At 51.9% G+C, this 17,656-nt stretch overlaps 1 protein-coding gene across 1 annotated transcript; it reads right to left on the bottom strand.

Moving 5' to 3' along the window:
* Positions 1-1,337: 1,337 nt before the first annotated feature.
* On the bottom strand, positions 1,338-14,361 carry LOC133376223 (translation initiation factor IF-2). Its single transcript, XM_061607950.1, has 3 exons — positions 14,296-14,361; positions 11,294-11,930; positions 1,338-1,894 (listed from the first exon to the last, which is right to left on the bottom strand). Exons 1-3 carry the CDS (start codon positions 14,359-14,361, stop codon positions 1,851-1,853), a joined length of 747 nt encoding a protein of 248 aa, XP_061463934.1. The 3' UTR covers positions 1,338-1,850.
* Positions 14,362-17,656: the final 3,295 nt, after the last annotated feature.

The following is a 17,656-nucleotide window of genomic DNA, read 5'->3' as shown; positions in this document are numbered from 1 at the left end:
ACAGGTGGGGACAGAACAGGGCACTGCCTGAACAGACGCTCAAGGCCTTTGTTGGCTTATCTGGGCTGCTGGCATCCAGCCTTTCTTCAGCCTTGGGAGAAGGTCTTAGCAGGCACCTTATCAGAGTTCCTGTTTGCAACCCAGCCTCTTCCACCACTTCCTTCATTTCATGGTACTTTCCAGCCTATACTCAAAGCTGCATCTAGCCCCAACACACACACCCTATATGCCTCAACCTGTCTGCCTTGAGGCAGTTGTCCCTTGGGGCCTGGATCCAAACGCCCATCCCCTGTACTTTAATCACCAAGACTGGGGGGTGGCGAGGGCTCTAGAGAGCAGGTAGAAAAGAAGCTATCAGACCCAAGAACAAACTCTTGGCCTATCAGATGCCACCCCAGCTGGCAGAAGCCTTCAACTGCCCAGCAGGTTTGCACACCCTCCGGTTTCACCATCAGCTCCTGGAAAGAGGGTGCCCAACTCATCCACCTGAGGAAGGGGTGCTCTTCCCCACCCCCCAATCCTCATGCTTTGTCTGTGCCCAGTGGCTTGCTGGAAATGGTCTCCAAAAAGGCACCCGACTCAGCTGGTGAACCTGGCTCTGTTGCTCCCCTTCTGCCATTGGGTTGACTTGAGACCCCAGAAGGAACTGAGGCAAAATGGAGGCCTCAGGAAACAGGCACATCTCTCGATGGCACCCTGGACCATCTGAGGCTTTGTTGAAACCTGCATGGTGGAACGGAAAGTTCCAGAAGAGCCTAAGAAAAGCTGCTCCGGCACAGCTGCACTAGCCACCATCTCGACAGGGCCAGCCTCTGAGTTTGGCACAGCCATGAACAAGGCAGCCAAGGCCACAGGGAGACAATCCTGAACACTGGGAGATCAATCCCAGCTTGTTCCTCTCTCTTGCACACCTCAGCTGGGGGTACCACACCGTCTCCTCTGGACTCCCACTACGGCCTCCTTCCTCCATCGCTCAGAGACTTCTAGCCTTGTCTCTCAAAGACAAAACAGTTGCCACAACCGGAGCAGAGGGTCCCAAGTTGCCCGGAATCAAGTGTCTCAATGTTTCTAGAACCTTTGATGGAATCGGACCCTGGAGAGGAAAGGCATGCAAGGCTAGCTCCGCTCACTTCCCCCAGACTCACAAGGTCAAGGCTGCAGCAGGTACTTCTCCTCATTCCCCCTCTCATCTGAGCCCTCGGAAGAAGGGCTCTTGTCAGGGCAAGATGGCGTCCTGCAGGCCTTGCAGAGAATCAGGAAGAGGACGAGGACAAGGAAGGCAATGACACAGTTGAAAACGACAGCGACGACTGCCCCGGTGGAGAGCCCTGCCCCCATCGTGGGTCCCCGGGGCGGGGCGATGGCAGTCAAGGCACAGCTAAGGGCGGCAGGCCGTAACGCTGCCTGTCAGACTGCTGAGTCCCTCTAAAGATGGGCCTTTGCTGTTGGCTCACTCGGTCTCTCAAGTCAAAGGCTCCTTCCTATTCCAAGACTGTGCTGCGAGTCAGAGGGTCCCCGCACAGCTTCACTTCAGGCGGGAATACAGCAGCCACACTTTCCAAACTAGCACCATTAAAATGCCACATCCTCTTCTTCCAGTAAGGTTGGTTTCAAATCTACATTAAAAGCAACAGTGACTCCCTTTCCCCGTCAGGTAGCTTCCCCGGACCCCAACTAAAAAAAATCAGAGAGCCTGAATGGTGGCTGCAGCCAGGCGTGCGCGAGGGCCCTGTCTGAAAGTGGCGCTGAAGAAGTGGATCCCGAGACAGCAGTCAGGAGCCAAAACTGGCATGGAGGGCCAGCCTCTGCGTTCAGCTATTGGAGGACACGTTGGCACCCTTCGGTCATGGCTAATTCCCTGCCCACATCAGCCTTCTGGTCTCCAAGTCTGCCCCTGCACAAACAGAAAAGACCCATGGCGTTATTAGGATGGGGAAGCGCCTCTTCGGCAGCAGCACCAACCCAACTCAGCAGATGCAGGTTTTTCACGTCAGAGCAGAGAAGGTGCATTTGACACCTCCCCCCTCCCCCCCTGCTCACTCCACCTCCCTTAGATCCAAGCCACTCCCCCTCTGAAGAAAAACAACCTCCAAGCAATCTTCTCTAGTACCCCCAATCCCACCCAACACATTTAAGTCACCAGGTAGCCCTCGACTTCCTCGTGTGGACCTCAGAAGGCACCCACTTGTAGAGAGAAGACTACAACGTCTACATTCTTGACAATTTGCACAAGGTCAAAGCGCGGGTCATCCTGAGCATGCTGACTTTTTGCTTGGTTTATTTATTATTTGTTTAATATCCCACCCTTCCTCCCAGCAGGAGCCCAGGGCGGCAAACAAAAGCACTAAAAATGCTTTCAAACGTCATAAAAACAGACTTTAAAATACATTAAAACAAAACGTCTTTAAAAACATTTTTAAAAGCTTTGAAGACATCTTTTAAAAAAAGTTAAAAACATTGTTAAAAAAAAAGGTTTAAAAACATATTAAAAAGCAATTCCCAACCAGATGCAGACTGTGATGAGGTCTCTACTTAAAAGTCTTGTTGGAAGAGGAAGGTCTTCAATAGGTGCCGAAAAGATAACAGGGATGGCGCCTGTGTAATATTTAAGAGACTTTAAGCAAGTCTCTCGATCTCATGGTTGTGGAGGAACCCTTCGGAGCTTCTGGGCAGCGTTTGATGAATGCTTGGGACCCCCAGAGAGCCTTGACTTGGAGTTAGGAAGAGCACAGGAGCTTCACCCCACCCCCCCACTGTTACTCCTGCCCAGGGCTGGATTAAGCTGAGGAGGGCCCCTAGGCTGATTGGTGTTTGGGGGGCCCTTCTCCCTACCTTTCCACTTCTTTTGTGCAGGTTTGCTATCAACCAAGATGGCGGCCGAGGTTTCCCTAAGGGGCTGAAGCCTCTGCCGCCATCTTGGTTGATGGCAGCAAATCCACGCATGTAGCACGCATGTGTGCCATCAAGCAAGATGGCGGCAGAAGCTTCAGCCCCTTAGGGAAACCTCGGCCGCCATCTTGATTGATGGCAAACCGCAAAAAGCAGCGGAGAAAAGGGTAAGTGAAGCGGGTGGATGGCGGGCGGTTCAGAAGCTCTTGTCCCACGATAATTTTTTTTAGCTTATGCAGGGGCCCCCAAGAGCTCCAGGCCCCTAGGCTTCAGCCTACTAAGCCTAATGGATAATCCAGCCCTGCTCCTGCCCCTCCCCTCCCCAGCAGCAGCCACAGTTTGCTCATAATGGACAGACAAAACAGAATCCCGCCTTTACTCTTTACCAAAATACATAGAAACCCCAAAACTGCCAACTGAATTATGCAACCGAAACATCCATGGCAACTGCTCCGCCATTTCTGACCATGAGGCTTGGGGAGGGGGTCTCCTCGGCTGCGGAGGTCTGTTTTAAAGGGGCTGAATGGTGAAGAGGTGCTTGCGCAAAGGCAGCCGGTGGCCTCAGCTGGCATGTCTGGGCCGGGCCAGAACACCCGCATAGCTGAGCCCTCAGAGTTGTCTCCCAGGAAACATCACTTCGGCTGCTCAGAGAGGGCTATTCATGAGGGACACTGCTGTACAGTGCAGCCTTTGTCCTCCTTCAGACAGCGAGAGTCAGATTTTGCAAGGTGCTGACCTTCTCCCTCCCCAACTTCTCACTTGACTGGAGAACTCACGCCTTTATAAGAACATGCCATGGACATTCTTAGGATTTAATAGATTCATTACTCTGGGAAGGCCCATCTGGAACTGTTATGACAGCTTTGGCCCTTGAAGACTTCTGCTGGTTGGTCCACCTTAAGGCACTGAAGTGGAATGTCTACACTTTAGATGAACTTGTAAAGCAACCGCAGAATTATAAACTTGCTATCCTATCCCTAGAGCTGAACGTTGACTAAACATTTCACAGTGAATTAAAACAAAAGGTGGCGTGTAAACAGAGGCGGATGCATCCCTAGAGTATTTAGCAGAGCAAAATGCAAAGGCTGCAAAAGCCCTGCAAGATGCGGGAGGGCCTCCCAGCCCCTGCAGTCCAGATCTCTGTGCTTAAGACAGAGCTGAAGCGTGCTGCAGAGAGGGGCAACCACAAGCAGCGAGGGGTGGGTCTAGCCAGTAGCTCATCAAACAAAGGCTCCAGAGCAGACCTACACCAGCAAAGCCTCTTTCAAACGTGTAGATGGCCAGTCACCTGCAGCCCTCTCAGACTAGTGGCCTACCTTCAACCTTGAGCTGCAACATACAACTTGCTTTTGATTTCTTCGGCCACGGAAGAGTCTCTCCTTGCTGCATTTCCCCTGCTCTTGACTCCTTGCTCCAGTCCCATAAGAATACATAAGTTTAAAAGCAAAAGGCGGTTGCGGTACCACCCAGCTCGATTCGGGGCATGACTCACCAATTGGGAGATCCCTTTGGGAGGGAGCCACAGCTCAAGGGATGCTCAATGCCATGGTGTGGAGAAGGTCCCAGGCTGAGCCCCCAGGCTGAGCCCCCAGCATCTCCGCTTCAAGGATCACGTGGCAGCACCTGGGATGGGCTCTCCCTGCAGAGACTGCCACTTACAAGGGAGGCGCCTTCTCCAGACATTTAGCCCTCCAGATATTTTGGGAGTACAACTCCCCTCATCCCTGACCAATGGCCATGCTAGCTGGGACTGATGGAAGTTAGGGTCCAAAACATCTGGAAGGGGGCCAGGTCAGGGACAGCTGGGCTATGCAGGCCAACGGTTTGACTCTGTGTAATGCTCCTTCATGTAGGGCAGAGGTACTGTTTCCCCATCCCTTCAGCTCAGCCCCCTTTGGCACTTGGGCACACAGCCCCTTTGCAGCACAATACCAGCACCAGGTTGCCCCACCCACGTGCCCATTGAGACACTAGAACAGGCCAATTGTACCATCAGGCCATGAACGTACTAACAGTTTGAGATCAAAGGAAGGTCAGGTGCAAGACCCTAAAGCTGGGGTAGTCAACGTGGTGCCCTCTAGATGATGTTGGACTCCCAACAGCCATCCGACTTAGCAGCCGGCCTGGCCAGCACTCAAGGATGATGGGAGTTACAGTCCAACAACAAAGAGAGGGCACCATATTGGCTACCCCTGCCCTGGAGGATAGATTTCTGAAACAGGAGAGCTCTAGCTCCAGATGTAGGTAGGGGGGTTGCTATACTCACTCCCCTCTCCCCCAGACATGCCACACAGAGTAGATGGGGCAGTGTCCAGGCTCATGTCAAGGACTGATGTTATCTGGGATCCACCCCGGGGCAAAGCAAGGGGTAGGGTACTCTCAGCTGAGCCCCCTGAAGACTCTTACAGGCTCCAGCACTCCACAATAACCATGCGCCAGCTTCAGATACATAAGGGGAAACAGCATCTCCAAGCTTGCTGGAAAGAGAAGATGCCACTTCACAAACACATTTTTGGCTGCCTCCCACCACATCTTTTCCAAGTTGCTGGGCTCCCCTTTGACTCTTAAACAGTTGCCACCCAGAATTTCCTCCGGCCAAGGACGTCCATTGTACAGAAACTTCCATCATATTTGTCTCATCAGTCCAGCCAACTACCTTAAAGGAAATCCGGAAATCAGACAGCGAGCTGGTCTGACTTTTGCATCCTCCTTAACCTAGGGAGTTGCTGAATTCCCCTTCTCACAGGACAGTGTTCAGTGAGGCGCTTGCCTACATCTCCGTAAAAGCGCCAGCTGAGAAATCTCCTGAAGAGAGAGGGTTCAGGTCAAGAACTCCTGAGGTGGCCTTAGAGGGCATCAACGCAGTTTCAAAAAAGGGGGGCTGGAAAAGGTACAGAGAAGAAGCAGCAAAACGGTCTGGGGACTCAAACATCTCCTCTAACAAGGAAAGGTGACAACACGCAGGGCTCTTTAGCGTAGAGAAAAAAAAGGCAACTCAGGGGGAACATGACAGAGGTACGGAATATCATGCCTGTTGTGGAGAAAGTGGATAAGGAAACCTTCCTCTCCGATACTGTTCGAACCCGGGTCCGTCCAACGAATCTGAATCTGGAAGATTCCGAACAGGCCAAAAGGAGTACATCTTCACACACCACTTAGTTAACGGGACAAACGAGCTAAGCGGAAGGCACGTCAAGCAAATCCTCATCGCGACCATCTTCCATCTGGAAACCTATGTCCTCACTGTAGGAGGCTGTGTGGATCCAGAATTGGCCTCCACAGTCACTTATGGACCCACCGTTAAAGACCTTGTCTTGGAAGACAATCTTACTTGGCCACAAGTGATCACCAATGAATGAATGAGAGACGGCTACCAACTTGGATGGCTTTGAAGGAGGATTAGCGAAAGCTCCCAACAGCTGGCAGCCCTGATGGCCGTGCAATCCTTCCAGTGCTGGAGGCAGCATAACTCTGGGTACCAGCTGCTGGAGATCAGGAGCACAAAAGTGCCAGAAGAGGCATCCGGCCGCCCCTGTGGAAAATCACGTGCTGGACTAGAAGGGCCCTTAGTCTGATCCAGCCAGGGATCTCCTTATGTTCAGGGTGCGCATTTCCCCTTCCTTCCCCGCCAAGACAGAGTAGCAGACCCAAGCGAAAACAGGGGATGCTGAAGTGGCTCAGCGGGTGACATTTGCACTCCCCAAAGGTAGCAGACCCCACAGAGAGAAATATTCTAGAATCAGGAAGGCTCTTGCTTTGGGGCTTCCTCCAGCCAATCACGCCAGAGGGCTGCGCTGCCGAGATCCCTCCTTAGTTTAATGCCACTGTGCAAAGGTGCAAGAGCCCTGTCCGCTACTCAAAGCACAACCACACAGGGTGCTTCACCTGGATTCTGGCCCACCCCAAGACACCTGGCTGCCCCCATCCCCAGGGAGCACAGCACAAAACCCAAGATGGGCCCAAACACGCCTCCCAGTAGTGCTGAGGACATGCCTGCCCATGGAACGGTTTGGGTAGGAGGTGCTATCAGGTCTGGCCAAAGCAGGCCGTCCCAGCAGTCTGCACAGCTGAGCGGAACTGCTGCCGGACTTGTGTGGCAGGTAATGACTTCTCACAGGGCAATTCCTGGTCCCTGCTTGGCATAGGTCAGTAGTGTCAGAGCAGGGGTACTCTCTGAGGCAATGGCGTCTCCAGGGAGGGCTGGAAATGTCCCCCACCTGAAACCCTGGAGTTGCTGCCAGTCAGTGTCAACAATACTGAGCTAGATGGACCACCAATGGACTGAGTCAGTAGAAGGCAGCTTCCTGTGGACACTACAGCACTGAACCAGGAGCTGCCGCTGAGACGAGTCCTAAAGGGTTTGAGGAGCGGGAGAAGGATGGGTTGCCTTTTCTTGCCTGGGGATCAGAGGAACGCCCTTGCAGCTCTGAAGGCGTCTGGGCGTCCAATGAGGGCGTGTATGAGGCTTACAGCTCAGAGCCCCTGCTTTGCAATGAGGAAGTGCCTGGTTAAAAGGATCTGGAAACAGGTGAGGGAAAAGACCTTTCTCTGCTCAAGACCCTGGAGACCCACTACTGCCAGTCAGAGTAGACAATACTGGGCTAGATAGACAAGTAGTCTCTCCTGGTACAAGGAAGATGCCCATGATCTAAAATGTGATGCTGTTGGTTTATTCCTTTACTCCTGGAATAAAGAAGAGGCTTCCACTCATTGCACAGCCTTCTTTAGTGGGTTTCACCTGTTCCCCCTGCTTTTAACAAAAGGCAGGGCAGCAATGCAGGGCAAAGGAATCTGGGCCTGGAGAAATTATTCCGTCACTCTGGAAAACATTCCTCCATTTCCATTAAAAGCAAACTCCCATTCCAGACTCAAACACAGCCTGGCCAACACCCCCTGGGCTGGCTTGCTGAGGCCAGAGGCTCTGCACCAGTCAGAAAGTTTCTGAGAAAGAGCTAGGCAGTTTCTGGATTTCATTATCTGAGCCCAGCAGGGTGTTTGCAACAGAGCAGGCTCAGCTGACGGCGCCGGAATGGCAGAGATCAAGAATCTTCTTGCCACCATCCCATAATCCCACTGGAGCCTAGAGCAGCAAATGAAATTTTGCTGTGTGCTTTATTACAAGAAAGAATCTTGCACTATCAAGAGGCTACAAACAGTTCCCGTGGCCCAAATGAACAGATGTCTGGGCTACTCAAAGACACTTGAATTCCAGCTCTGGAACGAACTCACTGTGTGGCCTTGGACATCAGCACCTCTCAGCCTTAGTGCAGAAACCAGAATGAACAGGATCAAAGTCCTCTCTACTCTTCATCCCCAACTGCAACAATTCTGTAGAAAGCAGGGGGTTTGGGGGTGGGTGGATAGGAGGGTGGCTGGTAAGGCTTTGAAATTAGAAGCATGTACATAATTTTTTAAAAGGTTTTTAAAGTCTGCGTAAGTGGAAGGCAAATGTAAATGTTTTGTGGACTTACTTGCATTGTTGGGGTATGAATTGCCTGCTCGAGGGGGCTGTTGCAGAGGCCAAAACAACGGGAAAAGCCCTTAGCCCATTGGATATACTGAATGATTGTAAAAGGAACAGTTGGCCGGGAAGTCCTTCCACACCAGCCCCACTGAAAGGAGTAGGGTCTGCACAAGAGCACAGCAGGGAGACATATGCAGGAGACCTTTCTGACAGACAGTGCCTCAGGAATGCCGGAAACTCCCAGAATCTCCTAAGGTTCAAATGGGATCGCCTATGCACCCTGTCTGGTCATCAGCAGGTGCCAAACTCAGTGATGCGAGTTTTCCAGAAAATTGTGAACTAGATAATTTTATCGGGGGGGGGGGGGATCCTATGCAAATTAGAGTAATTTGCACTGGGTAATTTGCATCACCCTAGAGAAAGACATAATTTAGCATGTTTATTTTACTCATATTTAGACGCTGGTTTCCCCCTCCCCCCAGTATATTTTTGCTACACAAGGGTGGCGTTGGTTACTCATGGCTGAGGAAGAGAGGGTGAGGGCCTGACTTAATCAACACCTAGAATCATTCTCGGCATTTGCAATCCTGGGGCCTCAGGTAGCCACTCCCAAGACCAATACCTAGACAGATAATTGTTTGTAAAGCACGTCATGTTGCACAATGCCTTTGTGATTTCTTTTGTTTTGCCCTTGCAACAGCTTTGTGAGGTAGATCATGACAATGCCCATTTGTACAGACAATTACTGCCTTGTGTATGTGGCCCATCCAGCCCACGCCACTCTGACAGCAGCTCTCCAGGGTTTTCCAGCAGGAGGTGGAACGTGGGGCCTTCCACACCTATGAGACGAACCAGGTTTCCATGACCCAGCCCTCTACTGTCCTCAGTCCAATTCAGACCCTCCAAATCGTCTTCATGCGACATGTGCTGGTAGTCTCTGGGACAGCAAGAATGCAACCGGTCTTACGGGATAGTCACCGCAGAAGCAATTTGCACAATCACAACGGCTAAAAAAGTGCTCTCGTGCTTGCATAGATCACGGCACATGCAACACCTTTCCCTCAGAAGGGCAGGAAGGTGCATCAAATACAGAACATGTGAACGTGCAAAGAATCAAGGAGCCCACTAAAGTCTTTCCAGGGCTTCTCCAACTTGGTGCCCTCCAGATATTTTGGACTACAACTCCCATCAGCCCCAGCAGGAGCTGATGGGAGTTGTAGTCCAAAACATCTGGGGAGCACCAGCTTGGGATAGCCTGGTGTACTCTGGTTGGCAGCAGCTTCACAAATGCTCAGTCAGAAAAAAAAGTATCTTTTCCACAAAGAAAAAGAAGTTGGTCCATAAAGGGCCAAAAAATTCAGTATCTGAGGTCAAGTTTGGCTGGTCCCAATAAAGAGATTGCCCAATTGTGGATTTTGGATCCTTTTAGGTATATGTGCCAGGAACTGAACTGAGGACCGTCTCCATACAAAGCTTCAACTTCACATGTCTGAACTGGCTTTTCAACCCCCTCCCCAGCTATTTAATCCCCTCCCCTCTGTAGAAGGGGCTGCTTGCCCTAACTTCCTGGAAGTGCTCATACGTTGCTGGTCGTAGGCCCCTGGTTCAACCTCTCAAATCTCCAGATTTTGGCTGTTTCCCCAAAGGGTTAGGTCCTGGGAAAGACCTCTGCCAGAGGTCCTTCAAGCTGCTATAGGAGGTGGATCAATCTTCTGGCCTGGTTTTAATAGGCAGCCCCCTGCGCTCCCAGCAGAAGGAGGGCTGCAGAGTTCACAGAGGCGGCCCTTACGCAGCCCCAACACAAAGCACACTTTCCCAGTTCAGCCAAGGGAGGGGGGGGGACCAGCAGTCCTGCCAGCTGGGTCAACTGCTCTGGGCGAGTGGGCAAGGCTGGGCCCAAGGGTAACGGGCTGCCTTGCTTTTCCGCAGCCAGAGCCATCAGCGGCACAACTTTCCAACCGCAGAGACTTCGCTGGGAATGAAAGGATTGCACCGGGGTGGGTGGGAAGGGGGCATGCTGAGGATCCAGACAGGGCCCGCCTCCCGTTCGACCCCTTTCAGGGCAAAGTCGAAGGCGAGGAAAGGCAGGCTACAGCTGCGTACCTGACGAGGCAGCGTCTCAGCTACCCCGGGGCACAGGCGCAGAGCTTTCAAGGCTTTCAGAGCTTTCAACCACTGACGCTTCCTGCAAATCGAAGGTGACAGGGCTGGGGATCCATCGGGAGCTGCTCCCAGCAGTCCCGGCTACGGCCAAGTAGAGCCTCCAAGTTCAGAGGCAGCTTACCTCCAGCAGCTGAAGGAGGAGTGGGAGCGGGCTGTTGCCCTCTTGCCTGCTTTTGGCCTTCCCAGAGGCCGCCAGTGAAAAGAGAGGGGGCTGGATAAGGAGGAGAGGGCTACTCCAGGGTGCGTCTTTGCGGGCCTCGCCACAACCTCCCCCCCGCAAGGGAAGTGCGGAGCCACCGCCTGCTGCTGCTGCTGCTCCAGGGGAGGCATCCAGGTCGGCGGAGCCGCGCCTGAACGGAACTTTCTCCGCGCCCAACTCATCCCCGTAACTTCTAAACACGGAGCTAACCCGCTGCATCCCGCAGAACGCTCGAACTCGGGGCTCGCCTACGCCGGAGTCAGCGCGCGAGGGAGAGACGCTCCTCCGGCCGAGGGAGCCTCGCGCCCCCTGCCCGCCTTCCGACCGCTCGCCGAGACGCTGGCCTCCCATCCGGCTCGGCTCTAGCCGCTAGAGAGGGGCGCGTCGCTCCTCCGTGGCTCTCTGCACGCGCTCAGAAGCGCGCTCGCCATCCCCCCCTTACTAGGACTTCAAGCCCCCGCCGCCGCGCCAACTTCGGGGCGGACGCGCTGAAGACGAGGACGGTCCAGGCTGCGGCCCCCGAGAGCCGGGCACTGCTGCTCCTCCAGCCCTGCGGCCGAGCCCAGCGCGCTACTTACTTGCTCGCGTGCCTGCCCGTCTATCCGTCCGTCCGTCCCTCCGCCGCGCCTGCATAGCCCTCTCGGCCGCGGGCGGGGAGGGCTCCAGGACGCCGCGCCCCCCGCCCCTCCGCGCTATTCGCTGTGGGGACGCTGGACGGGGGAGCCCATTGGCCGAGCCCGGCGAGGCCCCGCCAGCTGTGCTCCTCCTCCCGGCCGGCCGGCCCCAGCTGGCTCCGGCGCTGCTGACCCGGCGGGGCTCCTTGGCGCCGGCGGACGCCCCTGAAGCAGCCTCGGCTCGGCCGCTGGCGGGCGCTGGGAAGCCTACGGGGGACCCTGCCTGGCGAGCCGCGGGACCAGCGCGGGCGAGAGGTGGGGCGCGGCGAAGGAGGAGCCTCGCCGTCGGCGCAAACCTCGGTGTCGGTGCCGCGTCTGGAGGCGGCGGATCGTCTTCCAGCCGAAGGCGAGGAGCAGAAGCGGCGGCCCTGCAAAGGCGGCCCGGGAGAGCCAGCCGCGCGCCGCGCTGGGAGCCGGCCTGGTTTGTCGACGCTGGCCGCGCGCGCCCCCGAACTGAGCCGGGCGGCGCGGCTCCGGCCTCCGGGGCCACCCCTGGAACGCGGGTGCATTTGAGCACGTGCAGAGTGACTTCTAATCGATGCTGGGGGGGGGGCTCCTAGGGCTGAGCGTTGGAACGTCGGAGCCAGACCGTCGGTCCCTCCCTGCAGGGATGGTTCTCCAGGGACTTCAGCAGCGGAAAAGGGACTTCCCATCACCTTGGTTGGTTGATTGGTTGCTTGTTTGTTTCTTAAACACGGGAGGTGCTGGCGGTGATTGCATCTGAACCCGTCGGCCTGCAGAGAGCGGCCGCGTGTCGATCTTTTCAAACGTGTGCCTTGGCACAGGACATCCTTCGCCAGCCTGGTGCCCCCAGATGTTTTGGACTCAAAGTATCATCAGCCCCAGCTATGCTGGCTGAGGCTGGTGGGGGGTGCAGTTCAACACATCTGGGTGACACCACGCTGGTTTATGGGCTCACAAGGTTAAAACCACAGTTTTAAGATATTATTGTTGTTTATTATTGATTGACTGATTCCTCACCTGTTACCCAAACGTAACATGCAACAGCCACATGCAGCCACATGAAGCTTTGGCAGCATGCTAATAAGTGACAACATCATCTCAGTTTATGAAATGCCGGGGGGGGGGGAAGGTGCATCTCTTCCTGGCACCCTAAAGATGTCAGTGAGATATCTCACTGGGGAGTGTATTCCAGAGATGGGGAGCCACAACTGAGAAGACCCTCTCAGCAAAGCACACCCTGCTGTGGTCACATTAAAAAAAAAGATTCAAGGACTCTCAACCAGGATTTGAATCCACCACTTCACACAGCCATAAATAATCCCCTTCAGGAGAACTCTAGGCCCAGACTGCTGACACTTCATAGAATCATAGCATAGTAGAGTTGGAAGGGGCCTATAAGGCCATCAAGTCCAACCCCCTGCGCACTGCAGGAATCCAAATCAAAGCATTCCCAACAGATGGCTGTCCAGCTGCCTCTTGAATGCCTCCAGTGTCTGAGAGCCCACTACCTCTCTAGGTCATTGGTTCCATTGTCGTATGGCTCTAACAGTTAGGAAGTTTTTCCTGATGTCCAGTTGAAATCTGGCTTCCTGCAACTTGAGCCCATTATTCCGTGTCCCGCACTCTGGGACGAGAAGAGATCCCGGCCCTCCTCTGTGTGACAACCTTTCACGTACTTGAAGAGTGCCATCATATCTCCCCTCAGTCTTCTCCAGGTTAAGCATGCCCAATTCTTTCAGTCTCTCCTCATAGGACTTTGTTTCCAGTCCCTTGATCATCATTGTTGCCCTCCTCTGAACCTGTTTATTTATTTGTCTGCATCCTTCTTGAAGTGCAGAGACCAGAACTGGATGCAGTATTCAAGATGAGGCCTAACCAGTGCTGAATAGAGGGGAACTAATACTTCACGCTCTTTTTGACCATAAACAGCCTTAAAGCAGGCCTGTCTCACTTTAGAAATTAAGCACCTCTCCAGTGGATGTTGCACCAAACACCCGGAAATGGTTTCCTCTGGGTGAGGAAGTCCGGTAGCAAAAAAAGATGTTTGGTGTGGGCAGTAAGAAACTCTTATGACTGGGGACAGGCCGTCACTCAGTGGTGGAGCACCTGATTTGCATGCAGGAGGTCCCAGGTTCAATGCCCTACGTCATCTCCAGGTAGGGCTGCGACTGCCAGTCAGTGCGGACAGGACTGAGCCAGATGGACTAGTGGACTTACGACTTCTGTCACCTTTTGCAGTCTCTTCCGTGGGCCCTTTGGCGTTTGACACCTGGCGTCATTGGAGTCAGCATCAGACTAAGGCAGCAGGAGGCTAGATCCAGGGAATCACCTGGGGAAGGAGCATTGGTTGCGTGAGGACAGCTCTCGATGTGTTTCGATATCTAGAGAAAGCAAAAGGGGGAACGAGGGAGAGAACTCTGCCCAAACTGCTGCCTTCAAGTGATGCGAGAATCTTACTTTTTTTGGGGGGGGGGAATTTAATACAAGACAAATTTCTACATGTGGTGGATGGAGCCAATGATACAGGAAGCAGCTATTTTAATTGAAACAGCATTTCCAAGAAATAATTTTTTTAACAGGTGTAGGCAGGTTGATCCCATGGACTGGAACACACAGAGTAAGTGGAGATATAACGGTATCATTTGCTGATCACCATTTTTGAAGAAATATGTATCATTCTCAAGTTCTTTTATTTAAAAAAAATTCAATATTGCTGTTCAGGCAAGGCTACCTCTCAGTGATTTACAGTCAAATAAACCATGTAACAGTAAAACATTTAGAACATTTAAAATATCCAGTTACATCAAAATATATAATACGAACACGCACACACCAGGGGCTGTGCCCCTGCTTGCTCCACTCGCCAACCCCCCACTCCACCCAAACTAACTTCCTAGAGCTTCCCATTCCCACTCCATGCAATTACTAAGCTCCTTTTTCACCTTTCCAACACTATTTTTGAAGCCACTTCCATTCTGCTTTCCACCAGTGTTCACCTTCACCGCCATATCCATATCTCCCCTTCCCCTTCCTTTGTGCACCTCCCCCTTGCACATAGAACACCCCTATGGTAACCTCCATCATCCACCACACATTACAATTACTAACAACTCTTTTCACATTCCACCCCATTAGGAAGCCACCATCCCGTCCTGTTCTGCTGCCCCTTTCATATTCACTCCATTCCCATGCCTCCCACTCTCTCCTTTTTTGTAACCCCCATCTGCACCCCATTTTGCCTTCATCCCCTTTTTCCTCTCTCTCCGCGTGCACACAGACCACCCCCATTTCCATGTCTCCTCCCCTCTCCTCTATTCTGCACCCCCTTTGCACACACACACACACACACACACTGTGATAATAAATGTTACTGTATTTTTTAAGATGAACAGAATCTTAAGAGTAAGCCTGTGTGGTTAGAGAAGGTAAAGTTCAGTTGATAGATGTTATACATATATGGGTGTTTGCTTGTTAATAAAATACCTGTTCTAAATTACTACATTGAACCTGGAACTTCATATTGAAGACAACACATTGTACCTGGAGTGAAATACATTGTGTGACGATACTATGGAATATTTAAGCACTCCCCATCCTTTATCTCTCTCACATGAGGCAGCTGAGAAATGGAAGGAAGAGAAGTTTGAGTACAGCCAGAAAGGAGGGATACTGAAAGGAAAAAATGACTGTTTAAAACAAACGTTGAGGTTTGTGAAGCAGGGATGGAGAGACACTGAGAAAAATGGCAGTTTTAAACAATGGCAGAGGTTTGAGTGAAGCAGGGACTGAAACACTGAGAGAAAAAAATGTGGTTTTTGAGTACAATGAGAAGAGAGCTGGAAAGGCTCTGTTGTGTTAGATTCTGTGTTGTGCCCATCTCTGCAATTTCTCCTTGTTAAAACCTTTTTTAAAAAACAACTCAATTTTCATTCCTTCCCAGTCTATTCAGACTTCTCTCATTGTTTTAAACCACCTGTCAGTGCTCCTTCCTTCTCACCCGTTGTGCAACCTGCCTTCTCTTTTGCTTCCCTACTCCACCCTGTTTTCATGCAAATCCAGGATTGTGATGCAGCACCAAATCTTCCAGTGGGGGCTGCGTGATGACACACTTACATTTTTATTATATGTAAAGAAGACACACAGGCACACACACATGTATACAGAGAGCATAAGACAAAACAGCTGATTTAAAACCTGGCATTCAGTATCCTGAATTAATCTCCACAGGACACAGTAAAGAGTCTTGAAAGCCCATTTAAAAGAGATCCAAGATGAGGCTTGCCTGTTGTCGCTTGGAATTGATAACTGGGGAGGGGGACCACGGAAAAGGCACTGTTTTGCCATGTAGTCCATACATGGGCAGTTGCTGTCTCTGGGCCTAGTATGTGCTCTGTGGCATCCCAGAAGCCCCTTTGAGCTTCAGACCTCAGCACCACGACCACCCTGCACCATCTGTGTTCCACATCAATCATTATTTGCCCTGCTCTTACATCAGTGGGTGCTTCTCTGCTGCAAGAAGATCAAACAGGAGCACATCACTTCTGAGCTATGAATGCAATTCAATATAAACAAGTGTAAAATTATGCATATTGGAGCAAAACATCTTAATTTCACATATACGATCATGGGGTCTGAACTGGCGGTGACCGACTAGGAGAGAGACCTCGGGGTTGTGGTGGACAGCACGATGAAAATGTCGACCCAGTGTGCGGCAGCTGTGAAAAAGGCAAATTCCATGCTAGGGATAATTAGGAAAGGTATTGAAAATAAAACAGCTGATATAATACCGTTGTATAAATCTATGGTGCGGCCGCATTTGGAATACTGTGTACAGTTCTGGTCGCCTCATCTCAAAAAGGATATTCTAGAGTTGGAAAAGGTTTAGAAGAGGGCAACCAGAATGATCAAGGAGATGGAGCGACTCCCTTACGAGGAAAGGTTGCAGCATTTGGGGCTTTTGAGTTTAGAGAAAAGGCGGGTCAGAGGAGACATGATAGAAGTGTATAAAATTATGCATGGCATTGAGAAAGTGGACAGAGAAAAGTTCTTCTCCCTCTCATAATACTAGAACTCGTGGACATTCAAAGAAGCTGAATGTGGGAAGATTCAGGACAGACAAAAGGAAGTACTTCTTTACTCAGCGCATAGTTAAACTATGGAATTTGCTCCCACAAGATGCAGTAATGGCCACCAGCGTGGATGGCTTTAAAAGGAGATTAGACAAATTCATGGAGGACAGGGCTATCAATGGCTACTAGCCGTGATGGCTGTGCCACCCTAGTAAGAGGCAGCATGCTTCTGAAACCAGTTGCCGGAAGCCTCAGGAGGGGAGAGTGTTCTTGCACTCGGGTCCTGCTTGCGGGCTTCCCCCAGGCACCTGGTTGGCCACTGTGAGAACAGGATGCTGGACTAGATGGGCACTGGCCTGATCCAGCAGGCTCTCCTTATGTTCTTATGTTCTTAATGGGCACTTAAGAGAGAACGTCCAGGTAATAAATTGTCTGGGAGTGTGGGCTCTCCTGCACTAGAAAGGAGCACAGAGGATGTCTTGCCATCAAACAAGAATAACACTACTTGCTATCATCATTTATTAATTACACAGAGTCAGTGCTGTGTTGCAAAGTATCAGAAGTAAACCAGCCGGGCTCTTGCTCACAGTGTGACTTGTGTGCATGGGAGAGACGACAGGGCATGGGGAGCTGGAATGCAGAGAGAGAATAATTGGGTGAGTGAGGGACACGATGCCACCATGTGTGCATTGGCTTCACTTCAGTAGGCGATGGGCCCATGGCGCAGATCCAGATGTGAGGTGAGGGCCAGTGTAGGAGCAACATGTGAGCATGAAATGTGGGCGTCTGGCCAGGGAAGGGAAGGAAGGCCGGAGGGCAAGGCTGAGAAATCCATCGCTGGAGATGCAATGGTGTGAGACTTTCCAGCTAGAAATGCTTGAATCGTGTGGGGTTTGCATGTCCTGCACATGCTAGTAACAGCAATCCCCACATTGTTTTGATCCTTCTGTTGGCCAGAATACACAGTCAGTTTTAAAATGCCTGCCTTCCACACTGTCCTGCATTAGCAACATTCGGACATGCATGCAAATAGTGCGAGTTCCGTGGGTTTAGCATTGTGTCTGAAAATGCTCTTAACATCGACTAGAAAGGTACCAAAGAGCGGTAGGCGCTGGAGCCTAATATCTCTCTATAAATAACATATGACCTGATACTGTCTCTGAGGTCAACATCTGGCCCAGTATCCTTCCAAGAGTGGATAGCCAGGTGTTTCTAGGAAACTTAGAAGCAGGGC

The sequence above is a fragment of the Rhineura floridana genome, chromosome 1, assembly GCF_030035675.1.
Source record: "Rhineura floridana isolate rRhiFlo1 chromosome 1, rRhiFlo1.hap2, whole genome shotgun sequence".
In the NCBI taxonomy this organism is placed as follows: Eukaryota; Metazoa; Chordata; class Lepidosauria; order Squamata; family Rhineuridae; genus Rhineura; species Rhineura floridana.
The sequence above is the reverse complement of the archived record's forward strand: the minus strand, read 5'-3'. Positions and strand labels throughout refer to the sequence as shown.

What these genes read in the sequence shown, in the direction of transcription:
- LOC133376223 (XM_061607950.1), bottom strand. Translation starts at nt 14,361, where the DNA reads ATGGCGGTGAAGGTGAACACTGGTGGAAAGCAGAATGGAAGTGGCTTC. An exon ending in TCAAAAATAGTGTTGGAAAG is followed by an intron (nt 11,931 to 14,295) that starts GTGAAAAAGGAG and finishes CCCCCCCCCCAG; the next exon opens with CATCGATTAGAAGTCACTCT. An exon ending in ACGGGCAGGCACGCGAGCAA is followed by an intron (nt 1,895 to 11,293) that starts GTAAGTAGCGCG and finishes CTGTTTGTGCAG; the next exon opens with GGGCAGACTTGGAGACCAGA.